This window comes from Notolepis coatsorum (genome assembly GCF_963971535.1).
Source record: "Notolepis coatsorum genome assembly, chromosome: 8".
Taxonomy (NCBI): Eukaryota; Metazoa; Chordata; class Actinopteri; order Aulopiformes; family Paralepididae; genus Notolepis; species Notolepis coatsorum.
The window spans coordinates 146,705,913-146,731,942 of record NC_140172.1 but is presented as its reverse complement, the minus strand read 5'-3'; the positions used below and the strand labels follow the sequence as shown (position 1 = coordinate 146,731,942).

General features: G+C 43.3%; 1 protein-coding gene across 1 annotated transcript in view; it reads left to right on the top strand.

Annotated features, from left to right (window-relative positions):
- The window catches only part of snx19a (sorting nexin 19a), a gene marked incomplete at both ends in the record, with an annotated part of 217,180 nt that overhangs the window by 11,127 nt on the left and 180,023 nt on the right, over positions 1-26,030 (top strand). Inside the window, 6 exons of the mRNA XM_084320595.1 lie at positions 705-798; positions 4,698-4,833; positions 12,230-12,353; positions 15,753-15,937; positions 16,671-16,758; positions 19,095-19,326. Coding sequence (XP_084176721.1) covers positions 705-798; positions 4,698-4,833; positions 12,230-12,353; positions 15,753-15,937; positions 16,671-16,758; positions 19,095-19,326 — 859 coding nt within the window. The remainder of the gene's footprint in view (positions 1-704; positions 799-4,697; positions 4,834-12,229; positions 12,354-15,752; positions 15,938-16,670; positions 16,759-19,094; positions 19,327-26,030) is intronic.

Here is a 26,030-nt window from a genome sequence, read left to right as displayed (position 1 = left end):
ATCTTTATACTTTATACAAACTGTAAACGGTGGGGGTCAAAGGAATGTGACATCTTTGGGGATATAATTATGGAAAGGTGGGAAAGGAAGGAAAGATGGGTCGATCAAAGAGAGAGGGGGGAAGGGGGTATTATCTCTCACAGTAGCAAAGAAGTTGTTTCAGGATGACAACCAACCAGATACACTGGTGGACCTTGAGACCTGTGCTTGCCAGCTTAACACCTAGCACAGCCATGGAGAAAATGACACTAATTCCCGCCGGGAACGGGTCAGATGACCCCACAGCCTTTAGAATGGAGATGGGAGGGAGAGAAGGGAGGGAGGGTCAGGGAGGGAGAAGGAGAAAGGGAGGAACTGAGAGGGAGGTATAGAGAGAGGGAGAAAGAGGGAGGGAGAGAAAGGGAGGGAGAGCGTGAAAGGGAGGGGGGGTGGTGGCCGTTCAGCCGAAATAGCTGAAATATCGTTCTAATTCCATTTTCCTGAAGTCATTTTGAAATGTCAGAAACCATGCCAGATAAAACGGGTACTTTTAGGAAAAGTCATTGAGTGACAGAGCTGGAGCTCGACCGAGTGACGAGGATACACATTTTATTGAAAATGCCTAGGGGTCATGTGACCCCTTGTCGGCTGTGCTAGTGTTAAGAACAATTCAAGTGTTTTTGCTCGTCGCGACTGTTTGTTTGTTTCTCTCTCTCATGTATCAGGTCACGGCTGAGGTTCCCCAGCAAAATCGCCCCGTCTCTCAACATACCCGACCTGCAGCCTAAAGTGACTTACTGCTTTGCTGAAGGAAGCCCTGTAAGTAAACAGCCTCGTCACTATGATAGATATTCTACATCTCTGAGATAAAATGTGGCCCGTTCTAATGTGTTTAGCTGCGCTGAGCCCCAGACGGAGTTTTATCTGCTGTTGGAAAGAGAAGCGTGGGTGAAATATTGTTCTGCTGAATATCAAAACGTTGGCAAGTTCTTGAGAAATGTGCCTTCAAGGATACATACTGGAATAAGGCCACTGTGAAGTTTTATCAACTATATAGTCTGTTCATGTTCAGGGACTACTTTGTTGACCCAAATGTTTTCAATTCATGACTATTTTTTAATTAATGTTAATTTGTATAGTATGGTGAGGAGTTCTATAAATAGATAAGATAAGATATTCCTTTATTGATCCCCTTGGGGAAATGCAGGCAGCATAGCAGCATGGGGGAGGGGAGGTACAGGTATGGGCAGGGTAATAGTAGAAGACATAAATATAGGTAATAGAATTATAGTAGAGATACAAATAAGCAGTGTAAACAATATAATTAACTCTGAATATGAGCAAGTAAACAAAGTTGCCTATCAGTTATATTATACGTTACAATAAATATGGTCAATGACACTTAGAATCTGAATATATACTATGAGTAAGTAAAATATACAGTAGGCTATACACAGGTGCAGTATACATATGGTACCCTAACTGGCAATATACATATATATATACACCATCAAATCATGAATCAAATTTATTTGTAAAGCCCGAAATCACAAGGTACTGTAATGCCCCCATGGGCTGAACAAGTCAAGAAGAAACATCACAATAAATAATAAAATCCAAATATGCAACACTCCTAGACATTCCCCAATGAAGATGAAGGAAAAACTTGATGGGCCGTTCAAAGGGGGTTCCCCCAACTTTGTTGTCTGTGATAATATAGTGTTGCTATGGATGATCGATGGGTGGAGAATAAAACAGGCGAATAGTTGGTATGTACAGTATGTATAATATATACATGTAATAAAACACATAATGTACATGCAATAGCAACTAAGGTACATAAGAACATTTTTGAAAAATAAAATATAAAATAGAGCTAAGAACAACAACAAAAGAAAAAGCATAGAGAAACGAGCGCTGGTATGATAATAAGATATTGATTGATTGATTGATTGAAAATGTTATTAACAGATTGCAGAATGGGTACAATACAATTTGTTTGTATAAGAAAACAGGTTGAGACGAAAAGACAGTGTTCCTGAAAATCTTTACTGTGTTGAAAACCAGCCTATTCTCTACCGTTAACCATGAGAGTTGCCGGTGCATAGTGATAGTGTTTGTTCTCATGGAACAATGTAAGACTAACCTTGCAGCTCTGTTCTGGGCAGTTTGCAATTTCTTTAGTTGACCTTTGGATGCAGAGGACCATACTGGTGCACAATAATCCAGGTGACATAAAATTAAAGATTTCGCCACCTGTCCCACAATGTATGTAGGGACATAAGAAAGACATTTCCTCACCATGGAGATACCACTCCCCATCTTCTTCACTGTGGTATCAATGTGTTCTGCCCATGACAGCTGGCTATCAATTATTATGCCCAGTAATTTTACTTTATTTACCTGTTCTATGGGTTCCTCAGACAAGTTCAAACTCCTTTTTGGTATCTAGATGACAGTTTATGACTCGAACCCAAGATAATTGATTTGGTTTTTGAGATGTTTTGTACCAACTTATTCTGTTTTATCCAATCAAACACCATATTTAACTCAGCTGATAAAACATTGTCCAGTTCACTGACAGTTTTTGCAGCATAGTACAATGTGGAATGATCGGCATACATTTGTACAGTTGCTTTACACAGAACTGATGGTAAGTCGTTTGTGAAGATGGCGTATAGGAGTGGTCCTAGGCAGCTCCCTTGCGGGACCCTGCAGTCTAAGAGCTTAGAGTGAGACCAGCTGCCAGTGTAATAAACCCTTTGTGTCCTACTTGTGAGATAACTCTTCATAAATATGATGGCTGTTGGACAAAACCCATAGCATTCTAGTTTACCGATGAGCAGATTGTGGTCTATGACATCGAATGCAACACTAAAATCAAGTAATACTGCACCAGTCATCTTTGAGTTATCAATTTCCTTGAGCCAGTCATCTGTCATTACTGTAAGGGCAGAACAAGTGCCTCCCCACTCAAACATCTCCCAGTCATGTTCCAACCCCCCTCCCATTCTTGTTATCCCCCCCCCACACCTCTCCAATCTGTCTACCCTCCCCCATTTATCCACTTTTTGTCTCTCACCTGATACCCCCCCCCCCCCCTTCCAACTAATCCCTCCCCCCTCCTGGCTCCCCCTCCAACCCAATACCTGGCCCAACCTATCCACAATCCCTTTCTCTCTACTATAAAGACCCACGTTTTACTGGATTCAGGAGCTCTTCGGGGGCACACTAGGCCTGTCTGTCTCAATAAAGAACCGTCTCTGTCTCCCTCTCAGCCTTCCTACTGTCTCCATAAAGAACCTTCTCTGTCTCCCTCTCAGCCTTCCTACTGTCTCCATAAATAACCTACTCTATCTCCCTCTCAGCCTTCCTACTGTCTCAATAAAGAACCTTCTCTCTTGTGTCTCCCCTACTCTGTATACCTCTCAGCCTTCCTACTGTCTCAATAAAGAACCCTCTCTCCTGTGTCCTCTACCCTGTCTCCCTCTCAGCCTTCCTACTGTCTCAATAAAGAACCTTCCCTCCTGTGTCTCCCCTACCCTGTCTCCCTCTCAGCCTTCCTACTGTCTCCATAAAGAACCTTCTCTCTTGTGTCTCCCCTACTCTGTATACCTCTCAGCCTTCCTACTGTCTCAATAAAGAACCCTCTCTCCTGTGTCTCCTCTACTCTGTCTCCCTCTCAGCCTTCCTACTGTCTCAATAAATAACCTCTCCTGTGTGTCTCCTACTCTGTCTCCCTCTCAGCCTTCCTACTGTCTCAATAAAGAACCCTCTCTCCTGTGTCTCCTCTACTCTGTCTCCCTCTCAGCCTTCCTACTGTCTCAATAAAGAACATTCTCTCCTGTGTCTACTCTACTCTGTCTCCCTCTCAGCCTTCCTACGGTCTCAACAAAGAACCTTCTCTCCTGTGTCTCCTCTCAGTCTACCTACTGTCTCAATAAAGAACCTTCTCTCCTGTGTCTCCTCTACTCTGTCTCCCTCTCAGCCTCCCTACTGTCTCCATAAAGAACCTTCTCTCCTGTGTCTCCCCTCTACTCTGTCTCCCTCTCAGCCTCCCTACTGTCTCCATAAAGAACCTTCTCTGTCTCCCTCTCAGCCTCCCTACTGTCTCAATAAAGAACCTTCTCTCCTGTGTCTCCTCTACTCTGTCTCCCTCTCAGCCTCCCTACTGTCTCCATAAAGAACCTTCTGTCTCCCTCTCAGCCTTCCTACTGTCTCCATAAAGAACCTTCTCTGTCTCCCTCTCAGCCTTCCTACTGTCTCCATAAAGAACCTTCTCTGTCTCCCTCTCAGCCTTCCTACTGTCTCCATAAAGAACCTTCTCTGTCTCGCTCTCAGCCTTCCTACTGTCTCCATAAAGAACCTTCTCTGTCTCCCTCTCAGCCTTCCTACTGTCTCCATAAAGAACCTTCTCTGTCTCCCTCTCAGCCTTCCTACTGTCTCCATAAAGAACCTTCTCTGTCTCCCTCTCAGCCTTCCTACTGTCTCCATAAAGAACCTTCTCTGTCTCCCTCTCAGCCTTCCTACTGTCTCTATAAAGAACCTTCTCGGTCTCCCTCTCAGCCTTCCTACTGTCTCCATAAAGAACCTTCTCTGTCTCCCTCTCAGCCTTCCTACTGTCTCCATAAAGAACCTTCTCTGTCTCCCTCTCAGCCTTCCTACTGTCTCCATAAAGAACCTTCTCTTGTGTCTCTACTCTGTCCCGGGACGTCCAGGTGCTCAGCGGCTTGTCTCTGTCTGGACTGGAGGGCTTGGTCAGGGAGCAGGAGAGGCTCCTGCAGGGGGCGGCCAGGCGGAGACGTGAGCTGCCTGGAAAGAACAAAAAGACCTCTGGAAAACCACGCGGGGCAGGTAGGGTTTGTCCACGCGGCTGAGCCCAAACGTTCTGACCTTCGTTCATTACGTTGGCATTCGAATTCTAAATCAACATTCGAATAATTTTTTTTTATAAAAAAAAAAAATTTCTTTTATATATATATATGTGTCTATTCATTCTGTTTAAACCAAAGGGGTTTTTGTTCACAGTAGGGTTTGTCCACACGGGACTGATTGATTGATTGAAAACGTTATTAACAGATTGCAGAATGGATACAATACAGTACAGCTCAATACACACAATTGTTAACACATTGTCCGCCAAGAACGGCGTAAGTCGTTATTGCCCGCCATGCGTTGAACGCCAACAACGGCGTAAATAGTTTTTGGGATCAATATTTCATTTTTTCGCCATGGCATTCATAATTCATCAAGCCTCCCTCCGGACTGCAGTGGCACCCTGTCTGAGATTGCAATGCCTCAATACCGCCGACTGGTGGATGGTTGGGCGAGTTACACTCACGTCAAACCGGAAGTGGCGGACGGTGCATCGAGGAAATCCCTCCGGCAGTCATATCTTGTTACGGGACTCCAGACAAACACTCAAGTGCATTGGGATCGCTTTCGAAACGCAATAATCGATATGATTTCGGCGTTTATTGCGCCATACAAACCGGAAATGGATCTAGGAGATCGGTGTCAAATAATTGGGATCTTTTTCCTCCAGTCTTATCGGCGAACGGTAAGAGGACACTAACGTTATTTTCAGCCCGATTTTCCATTTCCTTGTTTGCAATCAGTCTGATCAATATATCAACCCATACTAAATAAAGCCGTTACTGACGCATGATGAAGCATAATGTATACCGATCATATACATTTGAATTTTTTTATATAGCGTGTATAGGAAAGAAACGCCAATCGATAATCTATCATATGAGTCAGGGCCTATAACTAGCGTTTTTGGAATTACAGCAGAAAAGCTTAAAAACATACTTATATTCTCGAAGGTATTAACACAACAATGTATGAATGAAAAAATATAACGTTCCCACATCCGGAACGATAGATAATCGATGTTGAATGGGCCATAGTAATGTCAATATAGCAATAAAATAAAAAATGTTATAGCCCTGCAAAGAAGGTAAACATCTCCATAGGGTTACAGTGCTGGCAGACTGGGTACAATGATGGGCACAATGCCCGGCGCCCAATGTGTTAAGGGGATGCAGACCAGAGAAAGACTTTCGTCTTGTTTACATCAGGGTCCCCCATTTTCAATTCATCATGACATTTTATGACATACACGACATACAAATATACAGTACTGTTACATCCAGACATTTATGACATACAAGATATACAAATATACAGTACTGTTTAAGAGACGGAGATTATTAAAGAAAATCTATACATTCAAGGGGGAAGAAACTGTACAATAGTGGGGGGGGGGGGGACATTTACAGGGCCCAGTTTCCCCCACTATTATAGGAGGTAAAAAATTAATTGATTTTTTTTTTTTTTTTGATTACATTTTTTTTTTTTTATAAATGGAAATGTATGGTTGAAACATGCACACGTTCAAACGCACATACACTAATAAGCATTGGAGGCTTTTAACCAGGGCCGGACTGGGGAAATCATTCAGGCCAGGAAATATAGCCCCAGTCAGGCCACCAGGACATTTCTTGTTACAAAGACTTCATTTCCTGCATTTTTTTTATTTGTACCCTTTAAATGCCAGTGTTTGTGATGGCATCACAAATTATTGTTAAAAAACAGGCTAGCATATGTATGATTAGCAACAACACTGATTTTGATGGATTTTCAGTTTTTTTGTAATGTCAGATTAAAAATAATACAATCTTTTATTCAACTTCAGCCCTGATCATAACACCACATATTAATTGTATAATTCTAACCCTTTAAATGCCAGTGTGTGTGATGGCATATATTTGCAATATATCAAATGCAAAGTAGATTTTTCTGGGGGGGATTATTACAGGCTAGCATGTGTCAATGATTAGCAACAACAGTTTTTTGTAAGGGTCCCGCCTTTTGTAAGGGTCCCACATGCGGCTCCTTTTGTGTGTGTGTGAGAGCAAGAGAGAGAGAGAGATAGTTCTCCAACTTGTGTGAGTTGCAGTGATCTCCTGGTTGTTCCCCACCTAGGTTATCTAACTATTGCGCTGCTGCAACTAGAAACACTGTCCTGGCCTGCTTCTAAGTTCAGTGGCCTGACTGCAAAAAAATACAAATAAAAAATCATATTTTTTTTTGGATATTTCTTTTGTTTGTTTTGGAAATCATCTGGCTCTCTATGGTGTCTGAAACCAGCCCACTATGGTGTCTGAAACCAACCCTCTATGGTGTCTGAAACCAGCCCTATGGTGTCTGAAACCAGCCCTCTATGGTGTCTGAAACCAGCTCCCTATGGTGTCTGAAACCAGTCCGCTATGGTGTCTAAAACCAGCTCTCTATGGTGTCTGAAACCAGCCCTCTATGGTGTCTGAAACCAGCCCTCTATGGTGTCTGAAACCAGCCCTCTATGGTGTCTGAAACCAGCCCACTATGGTGTCTGAAACCAACCCTCTATGGTGTCTGAAACCAGCCCTATGGTGTCTGAAACCAGCCCTCTATGGTGTCTGAAACCAGCTCCCTATGGTGTCTGAAACCAGTCCGCTATGGTGTCTAAAACCAGCTCTCTATGGTGTCTGAAACCAGCCCTCTATGGTGTCTGAAACCAGCCCTCTATGGTGTCTGAAACCAGCCCTCTATGGTGTCTGAAACCAGCCCTCTATGGTGTCTGAAACCAGCCCTCTATGGTGTCTGAAAGCAGCCCTCTATGGTGTCTGAAAGCAGCCCTATGGTGTCTGAAACCAGCTCTATGGTGTCTGAAACCAGCCCGCTATGGTGTCTGAAACCAGCCCTCTATGGTGTCTGAAACCAGCCCTATGGTGTCTGAAACCAGCCCTATGGTGTCTGAAACCAGCCCTATGGTGTCTGAAACCAGCCCGCTATGGTGTCTGAAACCAGCCCTCTATGGTGTCTGAAACCAGCCCTCTATGGTGTCTGAAACCAGCCCTATGGTGTCTGAAACCAGCCCTCTATGGTGTCTGAAACCAGCCCTCTATGGTGTCTGAAACCAGCTCTATGGTGTCTGAAACCAGCCCACTATGTTGTCTGAAACCAGCCCTCTATGGTGTCTGAAACCAGCCCTCTATAGTGTCTGAAACCAGCCCTCTATGGTGTCTGAAACCAGCCCTATGGTGTCTGAAACCAGCCCTCTATGGTGTCTGAAACCAGCCCTCTATGGTGTCTGAAACCAGCCCTCTATAGTGTCTGAAACCAGCTCTCTATGGTGTCTGAAACCAGCCCTCTATGGTGTCTGAAACCAGCTCTCTATGGTGTCTGAAACCAGCCCTCTATGGTGTCTGAAACCAGCTCTCTATGGTGTCTGAAACCAGCCCTCTGTGGTGTCTGAAACCAGCCCTCTGTGGTGTCTGAAACCAGCCCTCTATGGTGTCTGAAACCAGCCCTCTATGGTGTCTGAAAGCAGCCCTCTATGGTGTCTGAAAGCAGCCCTATGGTGTCTGAAACCAGCTCTATGGTGTCTGAAACCAGCCCGCTATGGTGTCTGAAACCAGCCCTCTATGGTGTCTGAAACCAGCCCTATGGTGTCTGAAACCAGCCCTATGGTGTCTGAAACCAGCCCTATGGTGTCTGAAACCAGCCCGCTATGGTGTCTGAAACCAGCCCTCTATGGTGTCTGAAACCAGCCCTCTATGGTGTCTGAAACCAGCCCTATGGTGTCTGAAACCAGCCCTCTATGGTGTCTGAAACCAGCCCTCTATGGTGTCTGAAACCAGCTCTATGGTGTCTGAAACCAGCCCACTATGTTGTCTGAAACCAGCCCTCTATGGTGTCTGAAACCAGCCCTCTATAGTGTCTGAAACCAGCCCTCTATGGTGTCTGAAACCAGCCCTATGGTGTCTGAAACCAGCCCTCTATGGTGTCTGAAACCAGCCCTCTATGGTGTCTGAAACCAGCCCTCTATAGTGTCTGAAACCAGCTCTCTATGGTGTCTGAAACCAGCCCTCTATGGTGTCTGAAACCAGCTCTCTATGGTGTCTGAAACCAGCCCTCTATGGTGTCTGAAACCAGCTCTCTATGGTGTCTGAAACCAGCCCTCTGTGGTGTCTGAAACCAGCCCTCTGTGGTGTCTGAAACCAGCCCTATGGTGTCTGAAACCAGCCCTCTATGGTGTCTGAAAAAAAGTCCACCGTCGTCAACACCAGCAAGTTACAGGAACACGCCAACATTTTGGGAAATTAGCTTGCCGTCTTCTCCAGAGAGAGACAAGAAGATAGATACCAGTTTCCTCTCTGTGCGTTCAGTAGAAAGCTATCTGGCTGCATGTTTGCCTAGCTTAGCACAATGAATGGAAGCGGACATTTACATTTACATTTAGTCATTTAGCTGACGCTTTTATCCAAAGCGACTTACAAGTTCTGTATGACAAGCCATCAGGAAGGGCACAACTCTTATCAGCTGAGCAACAATGTTCATCAAAGTGTTGAGTGCTACAGTGTAGGTTAGTTTATTAGGACAAGTGCATGACAGTACGGTTAGTTAGGGTTAGATTTTTATTTTTATTTTTTAATTCAGATAATGGTTGAAGAAGTGCATCTTTAGTCGACGGCGAAAGATTGGACGTGTTTCGGCTGTCCTAACTGGGGTGGGTAGTTCATTCCACTATTGTGGGGCAAGGACTGAGAATAGGCGACTTCTCTTTGATGACCCTCCCGGAGCTTGGATATGAGTAGGTCTGAGGCGGCCAGAAGATGCAGAGCGTAGGGGTCTTGAGAGTGTGTAGTTAGAGACCATTGACCGGAGGTAGGCGGGAGCGGTTCCCTTTGCTGCACGGTATGCTAGGTCGAGGGCCTTGTAGCGGATACGTGCAGCGATGGGGAGCCAGTGCAGGTCCCTAAGAAGTGGGGTAACATGGGTCGACTTCGGTAGGTTTGAGATCAGGCGGGCCGCAGCGTTCTGAATGAGTTGAAGAGGCTTTGTGGCAGTGGCCGGGAGGCCAGCAACCAGTGCGTTGCAGTAGTCGAGGCGGGAGATGACTGTTGATTGGACGAGGAGTTGGGTGGCTTCTTTTGTCAGGAAGGGGCGGATCCTTCTGACGTTGCTCAGGAGGAATCGGCAGGTTCTGGTTGTCGCTGCGATGTGAGCAGAGAAGTTCAACTGGTCGTCGAGGACAACACCAAGGTTCTTGACGGTCGGGGACGCGGTCACAGCTGCATTCTCGACTGTGATGGAAAGGTCGGTCAGGGGGGAGGATTTGGCTGGCAGGTGGAGCAATTCTGTTTAGTTTAGGTTCAGTTTGAGGTGGTTGGTCGTCATCCAGGCGGAGGTGTCGGACAGACAGGCCGAGATCCGCTCAGAGACCGGTTAGCCTAGGCATTGTCACATTGTCACACGCACAATATACGCTTACCTAGGATTTGACTTGATTCAACAACAAAGCAGTCGGGGCAATGGCAAGCCGAAAACTGTCGAAAGTGTGGTTTTTTTCCACAACTGAGGTAGGTAGATTACATTTTTTTTATTTGCAATTAATTTCAAGGCAACTAGGCAGCAACAATCTCGAACACAAAGTCAAACCATCAGCTGATCACCGGCACAGGTACTCATCCATGTTAGGAGCACTGCATGATGAATTTTCAAGGCGTTTTCAAGATTTCAAAAAGGTTGAGGATGAAATGCAGCTGGTTTCCTTTCCCTTTACCTGCAGTGTTGATAGTGCACCCACTGATGTTCAGCTTGAACTCATTGACCTGCAGTCTGATTCACTACTGAAAGAGCACTTTAAGTCAGCATCACTGCTAGAGTTCTACTCTGCTCTCAAGGAGGAGAACTTTCCAAACATGAGGAGACATGCTCAGAAGATGTTGGTTCTCTTTGGATCCACCTACATATGTGAACAGACATTCTCAGTCATGACGTTTACCAAGTCCAGGTACAGATCCTCTCTCACTGATGAACATCTGGCAGCTGTGCTTCGCATCTCCACCTCAGACATGCAACCTGACTTTGATGGACTTGTTAAAGCTCAACAGAGACTGGATTTATCACACTGAATGAAGAAAAAAAAAGAACTGAAGAACACTAAAATGTGGAAATATAACAAGTGAAATGGGACACTTGATATTTTTTTTCTCTTTTTTTCGCACAGTTCTGAAAACATTAAATGTTTAATATAGGCATGTAAAGTAAAAAAGGCTACAAAACTGGGACACTTTTTTTTACACAGTTCAGTGACATGTCTTGTTTATTTTGGCTATAAGATGATGTGATGTCTTTAGAAAGCTAAGAAAATCCTTGTTTCAATAGTATATGAAACTCAAAATAATAACTTTATTTGTATAGCACTTTTTCATACATGCCCTTTGTTATTCATGTTTCACATTTTGTTTATCATTTTGGAAATAAATTCTATTTGAATAAATGATATTTTTGAAGGCTAACCTCACCTTTTAATTGCCAAATAATAACATACACTATTACCAGGGGTCAAAACAATGCCATTTACTGCTTTTTATATAAATATTAAATGTATATTATGCATAATTTAGTTTGGAATTTTGGCCCGGCCCTCCAACATATTTTCAGTTGCTCATTCGGCCCCCCGGGAAAAATAATTGCCCACCCCTGCTCTAGAGAGTGAGATGTTGTCTCCTGTCTGCCAGGAAAGGTCTGTAGTCGCTTAGAACCCCTGGTTCTTGGCTCAACTTCCAAATAAAAGCCCCTGTATGCTAAGCTAGGAAATCTTGGCAGGAAATCTCCCAAAGTCTTGTAAGACACTTTTAACCTGTAATACTAAAGCGTTTTTGCACGTGTGTGTGTGAAGGCTTTGTGTTCCGATATGATCAGGCCTTCACCATGTCTCTCACCTGACGTTACAATTATGGATGTGCGATATTATCGGCCGATATTGGCATTAAAATGTAATATGATCGGAAATGATCGGTTTAAAAAATATATATCTTTTTTTCATTTAATTTTTTTTTACATTTATTTAACCTTTATTTACCCAGGCAAGCAAGTAAGAGCAAATTCTTATTTTATTTATTGTGAAAAGTATGCATAATGTTGTGTTAATTCCACAACAAGAGATATGTAATGTTAATTACCTGAAATTATTCCGTTTTTTTGGGGGGGGAAACCCTGCATATATCGGTATCGGTTGATATCGGTATCGGAAATTAAGAGTTGGACAATAATCGGTATATCGGATATCGGTAAAAAAGCCAATATCGAACATCCCTAGTTACAAATATGTGTCCTTTTTGTCTGTGTTTGAATCTGTATTATGTGTGTAATGTAATGTGTACGTTCGCGATGCATGTTGCTTGTGTTCAAACAGACACAGCGGTGGCAGACGTGGCGCTGAACATCCTGTGTCTGGTGATGAGGGAGCAGTGGAGCTGGCTGTGCACCGAGAACATCCAGAAGACCATCAGACTCCTCTTTGGCACCTTCATTGAGAGGTAGCAGAGCTTAGCAGACCATTCGACTCTTCATGGAGAGGTAGCAGAGCTAGACCATCCATTAGACTCCATTAGGCAGTGTTGGCGGGTGGGAAGCCGGTGGGGTATGTATCCTGGTCGTTATAAACAGCGACTCCTACAGGTCGGTCGGGGGCACCTGCTCAGCGAGGAAGGGAACTGGGTGAAGTAGTGTGATCCTCCCACGCGTTACGCTCCCCCAGTGAGAGTCCTCGCTGTCAGGTGAAAAGAAGCGGCTGGCTGTCTCCACATGTATCGGAGGGGACATTGTGGTAGTATCTATTGATCATTGAGAGGTACAGTAGCAGAGCTAGATCATCCAGAAGACTATTAGACCCTTCATTGAGAGGTACAGTAGCAGAGGTAGAACCTCCAGAATACCATTAGACTCTTCATTGAGAGGTACAGTAGCAGAGCTAGATCATCCAGAAGACTATTAGACCCTTCATTGAGAGGTACAGTAGCAGAGGTAGAACCTCCAGAATACCATTAGACTCTTCATTGAGAGGTACAGTAGCAGAGCTAGATCATCCAGACGATCATTAGACTCTTCATTGAGAGGTACAGTAGCAGAGCTAGACCATCCAGAAGATCACAACAGTTTCATGGTAGTGACGAAAACCATGATGAGAATACTGTGATGCTTTTTGTAAGGGCTATCGCTACTCGTTTTCTGTACTGTAGCCTATATTATTTAGTAGTCTATTTTCCAGTTATATGGGTCATTAGATTAAATTATGATTGACTGATGGATATTAGTACGTAGTACTAGTAGTAGTAGTAGTACTAGTAGTAGTAGTAGTAGTAGTAGTAGTAGTAGTAGTAGTAGTAGTAGTAGTAGTAGTAGTAGTAGTAGTAGTAGTAGTAGAACACATTACTATACACCATGGGGAAATTGGACATTTCTACTATTAAATAGATCAATTAAATAAAAACAATACTGCAGATTGATCGATGGATCGATTGATCGATTGAGATGAAACTGCACATGAGGAAATACCAGGATTGGCCTGTTTAAGGTGATACCAGCTGTTTCCAATACCATCCTAGACAGCAGGCATTCGCTCAGCAGCCGAGTGACGTTCCGCCAACTTCGTACATCTTGACAAGAGATTGAATTACTTTATTTTCTGCACAGCGGCTGAACCCCCAGACCCTGGGTCCATGTGTCCAGGATGGTTGGTCCTGAGGTTTCAAGAGGTTTGGAGCGTTTGAATGAGTCATAATTGTCTCTACATCACCCCACGGAAATGCATGATTTACTTCTACTAACAGTTTTAATCATCGTCTTCGTTGTCGTCTTCTTCTTCTTCTTCTTCTTCTTCATCTTCCTACATGTGTCTGTACATATGTCTTCTCTAATGTCTTACCCCGCGTCGGGCTGTCCTCAACTAAAGCACGTCTTTGTCCACTAATAGTGACATGATCTGGCCACGAAGCGGTTAGTTGATTAAATCAAAATCAATGTTTCTTTTCCACTCAGTAAATGTAAACAAATACCAATCAAAAACGTTGTCGACTACCACCAAACTGATAGATTAATTATCTTATTGATCAAGAGGAGGCAGCCCTACCTGTGTGTGTGTCTCTATACCCACTCTCAATCAATTAATGCATGATTATATATATCCACCATATTGACACCCATTTTAAGAGTTCCCATATGTTCTTCCTGTGCCTGTTCCTATTCTTACTTGCTTGCCTGGGTAAATAAAGGTTATAGAAATGTAAAAAAAAAAAAAGATAATAATAATAATTTAAACCGATACCGATATTTTCCTATATCACATTTTAATGCCGATATCGGCCGATAATATCGGACATCCCTAGTCAGTATTTGTGAACACGCACCACTCTCCCCTAAAGCTAGAAATCAGAGAGAGAAGCCTCCAGTTGGTGATGTCACTGAGATGTAAGATCTGGGGCTGCTCCATAGACAACGAATGGGGCTCTGACTTTATGAGGCCATGTTTGTGTGAGCTCTTACATGCAAATTAGGTTTACATTCTAGTATTGCTAGATGATCTGAACCAGAATCAAAACCTTAAAATTGGTGGAATTTTCCTTTTATTATACACACTGTCTTAAAGGGGCCATTCGCCCAAAATAAAACATTTAAAAACACATTTCCCCCATTCTGCCGAGGACATGTGTGCTTTGCTAGGCTCCACACCTACCTTTCTACTCAACATTTTATCACAGGTTTTATCCCTTTTTGCTGGTGTTTTTCAACATAAACACTGCAAATCAAGGAATTACTTGGATAAAGGACCAAAATCCACAAAAAGGTACTAGCCCATTATTTCTGGCAGGGGGACTGCCAATGTACAATTCTGTACATTTACATTCTATTTTATAAAATGTTCCTTAACTCATTGACTGCCAGCTATTAGATGGGGCCCGTCATAGCAATGCTACACTTTTTTTGATGCTTTGATTGTCACCAACGGCATACGTTGTGGAGTAACGTTACACAGACATCATGTTGCGATCGGGGTGAAGACATGGTTGGATCAAGGCAGGATTGCTGTCATATAGTCCTTACCTTCACTAGGATGTACCCCAAAAAGAATATTCTAATGATCGGATCGCAAGTCCCAGTATTGGTGTCGATCGTGTAGCCAACATAATCCACCACACATCATGCATCGGGAGCATTCGACGCTTCTCAATCCGATCGTTATAACCGCTCCATCCGCCCGACAAAGAAAAGTGAGCCCGGTCACATTTGACCGGTGCACAGGCCAAGATACAAGGTTTCAAAGGGTGCTCAATACCGCCGTCTAGCTGGAATGCGGCCGGTATTGCACTTTGGTGAGCTCAGACTCATTCCCTATGGTAACACCAAGGTGCCTGGATGAATAATGAATACAAATATTGAATAAAAGAATAAACGACCAAAACCTGAGATATCTCGGGTCTGGCAGCCAACGCATGTCGAGTTAACCCGACTTATCTCGGGTTTGGCAATTAATGAGTTAATGTAAGTTGTCCCTCTCTAACAAATTAATTGAAACTGACACTGAACTCAGTAGCAAAGTGCATACTAGTAAAAGACAGTACGAAGGTTAGAAGTTATTTATTTATCTTTATTTCATACATTGGTTAAAGAATAGTTTTTATAATATATTTTCTTGGTGCTTTGAGCGCCAAACCAAGTGCCGTTCAGCTCCATTGTGTTGTAGCGCTGGCAGACGTCTCTACCACAGATATCTCTAAAACTATTCAAATCACACCAATACCATCTGGGTGGATAGATAGGTGATGGGAAATATTTTTATTTTTATTTTGGGTGAACAGCTGACATCAGTGGGAACGGAGCACAACAAGCTCTTATGATAAACCTGTTGGTTTACACTGCTCCTTTTTGCTCCAACTCAGGTGGCTGGATGTGGGTGTTGCCCACCTCACCAGCGCCCCCTGCTGGGTGATTTACATGCAGGTGATGCAGGAGGCCGTGTGGCCGGGGGGCGTGCTGCCCGTTCAACCCCGGCCCGAGCGCAGCGCCACCCAGAGGCAGGAGACCAAGGAGCAGTGTCTGGACTGCCTCATGCAACTGGTCCCTGGTGGGTGTGGTCGTCACACTGATGCAAAACCACAAGGCTTTAAAGGAACACGCCAACATTTTGGGAAATTAGCGTATCGTCTTCTCCAGAGAGAGACAAGAAGATAGATACCAGTTTCTCTGTGCATTCAGTAGAAAGCTATCTGGCTGCATGTTACCCTAGCTTAGCACAATGAATGGAAGCGGACAGTGCCGGTTAGCCTTCGGGAGAGGTGTTAGTTGGACAATGCCTAGGCTAACCGGCACTGTCTGTTTCCATTCATTGTGCTAAGCTAGGCTAACATGCAGCCAGGCGGATTTTCACAAAATAGGGCTAGGGCTTAACAGGTTAAAGTGTTGTGTTCATTCATAGTTAAAGACAGTAGAGGTTGAGCACTTTATTATCTAAAGATGGTAAGTTAGAATATTGTGTTCATTAATCATTAAAGACAGTAGAGGTTGAGCACTTTATTATCTAAAGGTGGTGAATTAGTGTTGTATTCATTCATAGTTAAAAGACAGTAGAGGTTGAGTACTTTATTATCTAAAGATGGTGAGTTAGTGTTGTGTTCATTCATAGTTAAAGACAGTAGAGGTTGAGTACTTTATTATCTATATATGTCTGTCTGTCTGTCTGTCTGTCTGTCTGTCTGTCTGTCTGTCTGTCTGTCTGTCTGTCTGTCTGTCTGTCTGTCTGTCTGTCTGTCTGTCTGTCTGTCTGTCTGTCTGATCTCTCCATCTGTGTGTTTGCACAGAGCTCATCACTGACTTGCTGGGCACTGAAAAGTACAGACTGAGTCTGGAGACCATGCTGGAGTCTTTACAGGACCATCACATCAATAAGTGAGATCATCAATACCGTTTATGCTGATATCTAATCGATATCCTAGTATTTTAAGCCTGGTATATAATCAATATCCTAGTATTTTAAGCTTGGTATCTAATCAATATTCTAGTATTTTAAGCCTGGTATATAATCAATATCCTAGTATTTTAAGCCTGGTATATAATCAATATCCTAGTATTTTAGCCTGGTATCTAATCCATATCTTAGTATTTTAAGCCTGGTATATAATCAATATCCTAGTATTTTAAGCTTGGTATCTAATCGATATTCTAGTATTTTAGCCTGGTATCTAATCCATATCTTAGTATTTTAAGCCTGGTATATAATCAATATCCTAGTATTTTAAGCTTGGTATCTAATCGATATCCTAGTATTTTAAGCCTGGTATATAATCAATATCCTAGTATTTTTAGCTTGGTATATAATCAATATCCTAGTATTTTAAGCCTGGTATATAATCAATATCCTAGTATTTTAACCCATAAGGACCCACGGTGATACAGGTATCACATGTCCTTTAAATGTTCTGGACATTTCCTTATAAAGCTTTATCCTTGATTTTAACTCATGACGTCCTAAAGTGACACCGACGGAACATCCTGGTGGGTCATGTGACGGGTCATGTGATTGTGTGCTCCCATAACCACCTTTCCACGATGCTGATTGATGGTGGTGACTGATCTGACAGAAGTAGCAAAATTTCAAAAACTAGATTTTTGTTGCTAAAAGGTAAGATTCACCCATTTAATAATTATAATGCTCACATAACATGTTCTTTATTATATGTAACTTGTTCTGTACACATTTCTTGAACAAATTGAAGAAAAAAAACAGGTAACACTTTATAATAACACTCAGTTATAAGACCTTTATAAGGTATTTGTAGATAATGAACTAATCATGAACAAATCATTTATATACATTCATAAATTATTATTAAATCATTTATAACGATATTTGTATAACATTTACAAATTAGTTCTACATTATTTATAACTCATTATCAACATTGTTTGTACTTGATTTGTTCATCATTAAATAATGTTGTTTAAGTAAGGGATAATGTATAGCTACGAGGTCATTGTTGCAAAATAATTGACCGACACAGAGTTTAAAATACCGAGGCGCCTCGCCGAGGTGTTCTAAACGTAGTGAAGGTCAATTATTTTGCGACAATGACCGAGTATAGGCTATACATTATCCCGCTTATAACATGGCTATTATTACAAGACGAGATCAAATGCAGACACAGTTGTTCTGTGGCTCTGTCAGCCCAAATAAAGTTATTATTATTATCGCCGGTAGCCGGCAAGTGTGTCTGATTGCACTGATGCAGTGTGTGTCAGTGGGCTTGATTGCTCCAGCTGCGAACAGTGGTCATTATTGCTCGGTTGCCCCTGGCAACGGTCCGTTATCGAGTAATAAAGGACCGCTGCCGAGTGCTATTGACCAATCACAATCAAGCATTTCAGCTAATGTTAAAACGGCATGTAATAATGTGTAGTAACACATTTGTAGATGCTTTGAAAAATGGATATGAAAAAACGACTACTGTACCTCAATTTATTTGTTCATGTTTAACAAATGATTTGTTAAGACATTCATAAAACATCTATAAATCATTTGCAGATGCTATTGTGTGCTTTAATCTAAAGTGAAGCCTATTCATCATTAACAAATGTCTAATACATTTAATTATTTGTTTACTTTTTCATCACCTGTTACAAATGTTGTAGACAGCTTTCGGATACACCCTTCTTTGTGACATCAAACAGTGACAGAATTAGGACTGTAGATAAATGCAATTTTATTAACATATAAAATACATGTGCATAACATTATAGTGTAACGTGGGGGGCACTAGGAACCAGGAGTACCCTGGCCAGGTATTGACAGAGTATGTAGAGGAAGTGCACGCAAGTGAGACTTGACTTCAACATGTGTTGCCGTATGTTGAATGGAAGCACGATACATTAGCAGAGCCAAGTTATTCGTGCTGCCCCACGCTTTTAAGGTATGAGCAGGCTAAACACCTTTTTTGTTGGTAAATCTATTTAAATCTAATAATTTCCGACCTGCAACTCTTATATTTTGTGTAGACGTACTTGATGTGGTGGGCGCTAACGTTACATTCGAATTATGTGTTTGTTCCTAATGTGTGCTCAGTATATTGCGGTATGTGATGATGACATGAGGGTAATAATTATTTCTATTTTCAGGCTGTATAGGCGCCGATACAGCCTGAAAATACAAATAATTATTACCCTTGTGTCACATACAACAAAAAAGGTGTTTAGCCTGCTGCTGATGCTGTGCTAATCCACCCCTATAGGCACCTGGTCTACTGTGTCTTTGACCTGCTGCTGGAGTTCCTGATCCCAGAGTCGTCTGACGAGGGCTTCCAGGAGACCCTGCTGCTCGGCCTGTCGAGAGACGTGGAGCAGGAGGCCGTGCAGTGCAAAGACAGCGCGCAGCGCAAAAACAGCATGCGGCGCAAAGACAGCGTGCAGCGCAAAGACAGCGTGTGGCGCAAAGACAGCGTGGCCAATAGCAGACTGCACCAGGTGATGACATCGAAGAGTAAGACGCTCTAGTGTGGAGGGAGGTGGCGGCGGCGTCACGAGCTGCACCAATGGGATCACGGCCGAACAGTCACCGTCTTCTAAGTGGGCGGGACGTTCACACACGAGGCGCTGTTCGTCGACACGTGAGATCACTGGACACGTCGTCTCAAACAAACTTGTTTCCTCGCTGGATCCACAGGTTGGGAAAGAAACCTTGAATTTAGTGTCCGGATTTTCAGAACACCTTCGGCTTGTAAGATGCAGGGTCAATATTTACCTCGATATTTCAAAACCTCTACATATCTCACGGGGGTGAACGGAGCCTGTGCTGGCTCTAGAAAAGATCATTACTCATTAGCAGACTGACATGAATGGAGTTAAAGGTGCTGTAAATTGTGTTTTTTTTTTTTTTAAATAAGTGTTAAGTAGCTCTACATTCTGACAGTCTGATATAGAGTGTCTGGTCAGTAACATGGGTCTCTCAGTCCCTCCACTCTGCAGTAAACACTAAATTCATTCCTGGTATCCCTTCCCACCTTATCCAATTAGGAGAGAGAACCCTAAATAGTTGTACTTATTTTAGGAAATCTTACCCAGACAGATACCAGAACATTTATTTTGTGTTTCCTGCAGAGAGGAGGGACTGGGAGACCCATGTTACTGACCAGACACTCTATATCAGTGATGGCTGTTTACTGCAGAGTGGAGGGACTGGGAGACCCATGTTACTGACCAGACACTCTATATCAGTGATGGCTGTTTACTGCAGAGTGGAGGTACTGGGAGACCCATGTTACTGATCAGACACTCTATATCAGTGATGGCTGTTTACTGCAGAGCGGAGGGACTGGGAGACCCACGTTACTGACCAGACACTCTGTATCAGTGATGGCTGTTTACTGCAGAGCGGAGGGACTGGGAGACCCACGTTACTGACCAGACACTCTGTATCAGTGATGGCTGTTTACTGCAGAGTGGAGGGACTGGGAGACCCATGTTACTGACCAGACTCTCTATATCAGTGATGGCTGTTTACTGCAGAGTGGAGGGACTGGGAGACCCATGTTACTGACCAGACACTCTATATCAGTGATGACTGTTTACTGCAGAGTGGAGCGACTGGGAGACCCATGTTACTGACCAGACACTCTATATCAGTGATGACTGTTTACTGCAGAGTGGAAGGACTGGGAGACCCATGTTACTGACCAGACACTCTATATCAGTGATGGCTGTCAGAGTGTACAACTATTATTTTAAACACGTAGACCACTTATTTTAACAAAGAAAATACCACTTACAGCACCTTTCAATAAACACTGGTATTACACTAATAAACGAAACTAACTCCAATGGAGTGATGAGCAGGAAAGAGCTGTGGAACAAATGTTAAGGGCTGTTTCTACCAGCAGGGGGCAGCGTTCTCTCATTATCACAGTTCATTCTTATGTGCACATCACGGCAACATTTTACATTTCACTTATTTATTTATTTATTTATTTTTAGAAATAGAGAAGAATAAATGTTTTGATATACACATGTACATTATGGTCATGTAATAGGTGCACATCTGTATATTCTATCCAGGGACGAAGTAAGTAAGATAAAAAGTAATCTTACGCTTCACGGTCTTAAATGCATTTTAAGTTTGTGCTTTAGTTTGTTTATTATGTTTGTAATCGGCCCTCTTCTCGGCATACGACGTACCGACAGGCAAACGCAGATGTAACCATAGATATACAATAGTGGGTTGTCAATTAACATTCTGCCCTCAGATTTATTACAGGTGTGCGTATGATGTATCCACCACTGTGTCCTTTATGAAAGGACTGGATGGCCTTCTCTGGTTGAAAAGCGTAACTATCGTTGGTATTTGTTTATTTCTAAATCCCTTATTGGTAAACCTCCCTCTTACATCACAGCACTGTTGGAATGGAATCTTGGAAACCATTATACACGTTCAAATGACAGTTGGAGCTTAGGGTTTCTGGAGTTTGCTCTGATCTAGGAAAATGTGCTTGGAACGCCCTCCGACTGACTCTGAAGCTGAAGGTACGTCCTTCTCTTGCTGCATTTAAAAGTATGATCTCCAACCACCGTGTGTCGACTTGTAACTGTCTTAGCTGATAGTTTATTGTTTATTCTTATTTAGTGTCCCATTATGTATGAAATTGCTGATAAACTATGTCTTGTTTTGTAAGCTTGTCGTCGCTGTAAATGAGGGTAACCTCAGTGTCTCACAAGTTTAAATAAAGGTTTGAAATGAAATGAATGATTCTATACGGTTACACCTGTGTACCCAGATCAAGTCAAACGCCTACTGTGGAAAGGCAAAGCATTATGTTTAATAAATCATTCTGGCATCGAGGCTATGAGCATGCGGCTACCTTCCCTCACGCCACTGTGTTGTCAGCACCTCTCCTTTAGGAATCCCAACCTGAGCATGACATACAGTAAGAGCAAAATGGCCGCTGTGTGAATATGGTCCATGCTGGTGCGCGTTCCTCCTCCTCGTCTCCAACACAAGCATCCTGTAACTATTTATGCAACAATACATTTCAATTTTTGAGTGGGAAGAATAAATTACTATGTTAACCAAGCCAGTAGATGGCCAGCTGTGTTTCAACATGAACAGTCACACTACAGTGACGCCTAGTTTCAACAGGAACAGTCACAGTGAGAACTAGTTTCAACAGGAACAGTCACAGTGACGCCTAGTTTCAACAGGAACAGTCACAGTGACGCCTAGTTTCAACAGGAACAGTCACAGTGACGCCTAGTTTCAACAGGAACAGTCACAGTGAGAACTAGTTTCAACAGGAACAGTCACAGTGACGCCTAGTTTCAACAGGAACAGTCACAGTGACGCCTAGTTTCAACAGGAACAGTCACAGTGAGGCCTAGTTTCAACAGGAATAGTCAGTAAGAACTAGTTTCAACAGGAACAGTCACAGTGAGGCCTAGTTTCAACAGGAATAGTCAGTGAGGCCTAGTTTCAACAGGGACAGTCACAGTGACGCCTAGTTTCAACAGGAACAGTCACAGTGAGAACTAGTTTCAACAGGAACAGTCACAGTGAGAACTAGTTTCAACAGGAACAGTCACAGTGAGAACTAGTTTCAACAGGAACAGTCACACTACAGTGAGGCCGAGTTTCAACAGGAACAGTCGCAGTGAGAACTCGTTTCAACAGGAACAGTCGCAGTGAGAACTCGTTTCAACAGGAACAGTCACAGTGACGCCTAGTTTCAACAGGAACAGTCACAGTGACGCCTAGTTTCAACAGGAACAGTCACAGTGAGAACTAGTTTCAACAGGAACAGTCACAGTGAGGCCGAGTTTCAACAGGAACAGTCGCAGTGAGAACTCGTTTCAACAGGAACAGTCACAGTGACGCCTAGTTTCAACAGGAACAGTCACAGTGACGCCTAGTTTCAACAGGAACAGTCACAGTGAGAACTAGTTTCAACAGGAACAGTCACAGTGAAGCCTAGTTTCAACAGGAACAGTCACAGTGAGAACTAGTTTCAACAGGAACAGTCACAGTGAAGCCTATAGTTTCAACAGGAACAGTCACAGTGACGCCTAGTTTCAACAGGAACAGTCACAGTGAGAACTAGTTTCAACAGGAACAGTCACAGTGAGAACTAGTTTCAACAGGAACAGTCACAGTGAGAACTAGTTTCAACAGGAACAGTCACAGTGACTCCTAGTTTCAACAGGAACAGTCACAGTGAGGCCTAGTTTCAACAGGAACAGTCACAGTGACTCCTAGTTTCAACAGGAACAGTCACAGTGACTCCTAGTTTCAACAGGAACAGTCACAGTGACTCCTAGTTTCAACAGGAACAGTCACAGTGAAGCCTAGTTTCAACAGGAACAGTCACAGTGAGAACTAGTTTCAACAGGAACAGTCACAGTGACGCCTAGTTTCAACAGGAACAGTCACAGTGAGAACTAGTTTCAACAGGAACAGTCACAGTGAAGCCTAGTTTCAACAGGAACAGTCACAGTGACGCCTAGTTTCAACAGGAACAGTCACAGTGAGAACTAGTTTCAACAGGAACAGTCACAGTGATGCCTAGTTTCAACAGGAACAGTCACAGTGATGCCTAGTTTCAACAGGAACAGTCACAGTAAGAACTAGTTTCAACAGGAACAGTCACAGTGAGAACTAGTTTCAACAGGAACAGTCACAGTGAGAACTAGTTTCAACAGGAACAGTCACAGTGAGAACTAGTTTCAACAGGAACAGTCACAGTGAAGCCTAGTTTCAACAGGAACAGTCACAGTGAAGCCTAGTTTCAACAGGAACAGTCACAGTGAGAACTAGTTTCAACAGGAACAGTCACAGTGACGCCTAGTTTCAACAGGAACAGTCACAGTGAGAACTAGTTTCAACAGGAACAGTCACAGTGATGCCTAGTTTCAACAGGAACAGTCACACTGAAGCCTATAGTTTCAACAGGAACAGTCACAGTGAAGCCTAGTTTCAACAGGAACAGTCACAGTGACGCCTAGTTTCAACAGGAACAGTCACAGTGAAGCCTAGTTTCAACAGGAACAGTCACAGTGACGCCTAGTTTCAACAGGAACAGTCACAGTGAAGCCTAGTTTCAACAGGAACAGTCACAGTGATGCCTAGTTTCAACAGGAACAGTCACAGTGACGCCTAGTTTCAACAGGAACAGTCACAGTGACGCCTAGTTTCAACAGGAACAGTCACAGTGATGCCTAGTTTCAACAGGAACAGTCACAGTGACACCTAGTTTCAACAGGAACAGTCACAGTGACACCTAGTTTCAACAGGAACAGTCACAGTGACACCTAGTTTCAACAGGAACAGTCAGTGAGGCCTAGTTTCAACAGGAACAGTCACAGTGAGAACTAGTTTCAACAGGAACAGTCACAGTGAGAACTAGTTTCAACAGGAACAGTCACAGTGAAGCCTAGTTTCAACAGGAACAGTCAGTGAGGCCTAGTTTCAACAGGAACAGTCACAGTGAAGCCTAGTTTCAACAGGAACAGTCACAGTGACGCCTAGTTTCAACAGGAACAGTCACAGTGAGAACTAGTTTCAACAGGAACAGTCACAGTGAGGCCTAGTTTCAACAGGAACAGTCACAGTGAGGCCTAGTTTCAACAGGAACAGTCACAGTGAGGCCTAGTTTCAACAGGAACAGTCACAGTGACGCCTAGTTTCAACAGGAACAGTCACAGTGAGAACTAGTTTCAACAGGAGCAGTCACAGTGAGAACTAGTTTCAACAGGAACAGTCAGTGACGCCTAGTTTCAACAAGAACAGTCACAGTGAAGCCTAGTTTCAACAGGAACAGTCACAGTGAGGTCTAGTTTCAACAGGAACAGTCAGTGACGCCTAGTTTCAACAAGAACAGTCACAGTGAAGCCTAGTTTCAACAGGAACAGTCACAGTGAGAACTAGTTTCAACAGGAACAGTCACAGTGACGCCTAGTTTCAACAGGAACAGTCACAGTGAGAACTAGTTTCAACAGGAACAGTCACAGTGAGAACTAGTTTCAACAGGAACAGTCACAGTGAAGCCTAGTTTCAACAGGAACAGTCACAGTGACGCCTAGTTTCAACAGGAACAGTCACAGTGAAGCCTAGTTTCAACAGGAACAGTCACAGTGAAGCCTAGTTTCAACAGGAACAGTCACAGTGAGAACTAGTTTCAACAGGAACAGTCACAGTGACGCCTAGTTTCAACAGGAACAGTCACAGTGAAGCCTAGTTTCAACAGGAACAGTCACAGTGAGAACTAGTTTCAACAGGAACAGTCACAGTGAGAACTAGTTTCAACAGGAACAGTCACAGTGACGCCTAGTTTCAACAGGAACAGTCACAGTGAGAACTAGTTTCAACAGGAACAGTCACAGTGAAGCCTAGTTTCAACAGGAACAGTCACAGTGAAGCCTAGTTTCAACAGGAACAGTCACAGTGAGGCCTAGTTTCAACAGGAACAGTCACAGTGAAGCCTAGTTTCAACAGGAACAGTCACAGTGAGAACTAGTTTCAACAGGAACAGTCACAGTGAAGCCTAGTTTCAACAGGAACAGTCACAGTGACGCCTAGTTTCAACAGGAACAGTCACAGTGACGCCTAGTTTCAACAGGAACAGTCACAGTGAGAACTAGTTTCAACAGGAACAGTCACAGTGACGCCTAGTTTCAACAGGTACAGTCACAGTGAGGCCTATAGTTTCAGCTCCCGGAAAGCTTACTTCATGGACATACAAGGGTTTCATCCGAACGCAGCAATGTGGACTATTTGGAGGGAAACCTGAATATTTTCTGCATACACTGTTCCCTCCAAGCTCCCAATTGACCCTGAGGAAAAATTAGGCGTGCGCCAACATCAACACAGGCCTACATATTCTACATATCAGCGGAGTCCCGGAGAGAGCTGAAATAATTAAGATCAGCTCCCGATCCAAAGGCCATATGTCAGCGCGGGGGTTGCCAGAGTATAGCCTGCTCTGGCCGCGCGGCTGTTTGTGTTGGTGTGAAGGATAGCGCAATAAAATAATGAAGAAGAAGAAAAAAGTAGCGTGTTCAGCCCCAAGTCTGAGAGGTAATTACTTACATATATATCCTTCACTCTCCCTGCCAGACGTGGGTTATTAAGGACAGCTGGACGGCTCTTGGCTTGTTCTGAGGGCTATTGTGGTTACGGAGTTCTCCAT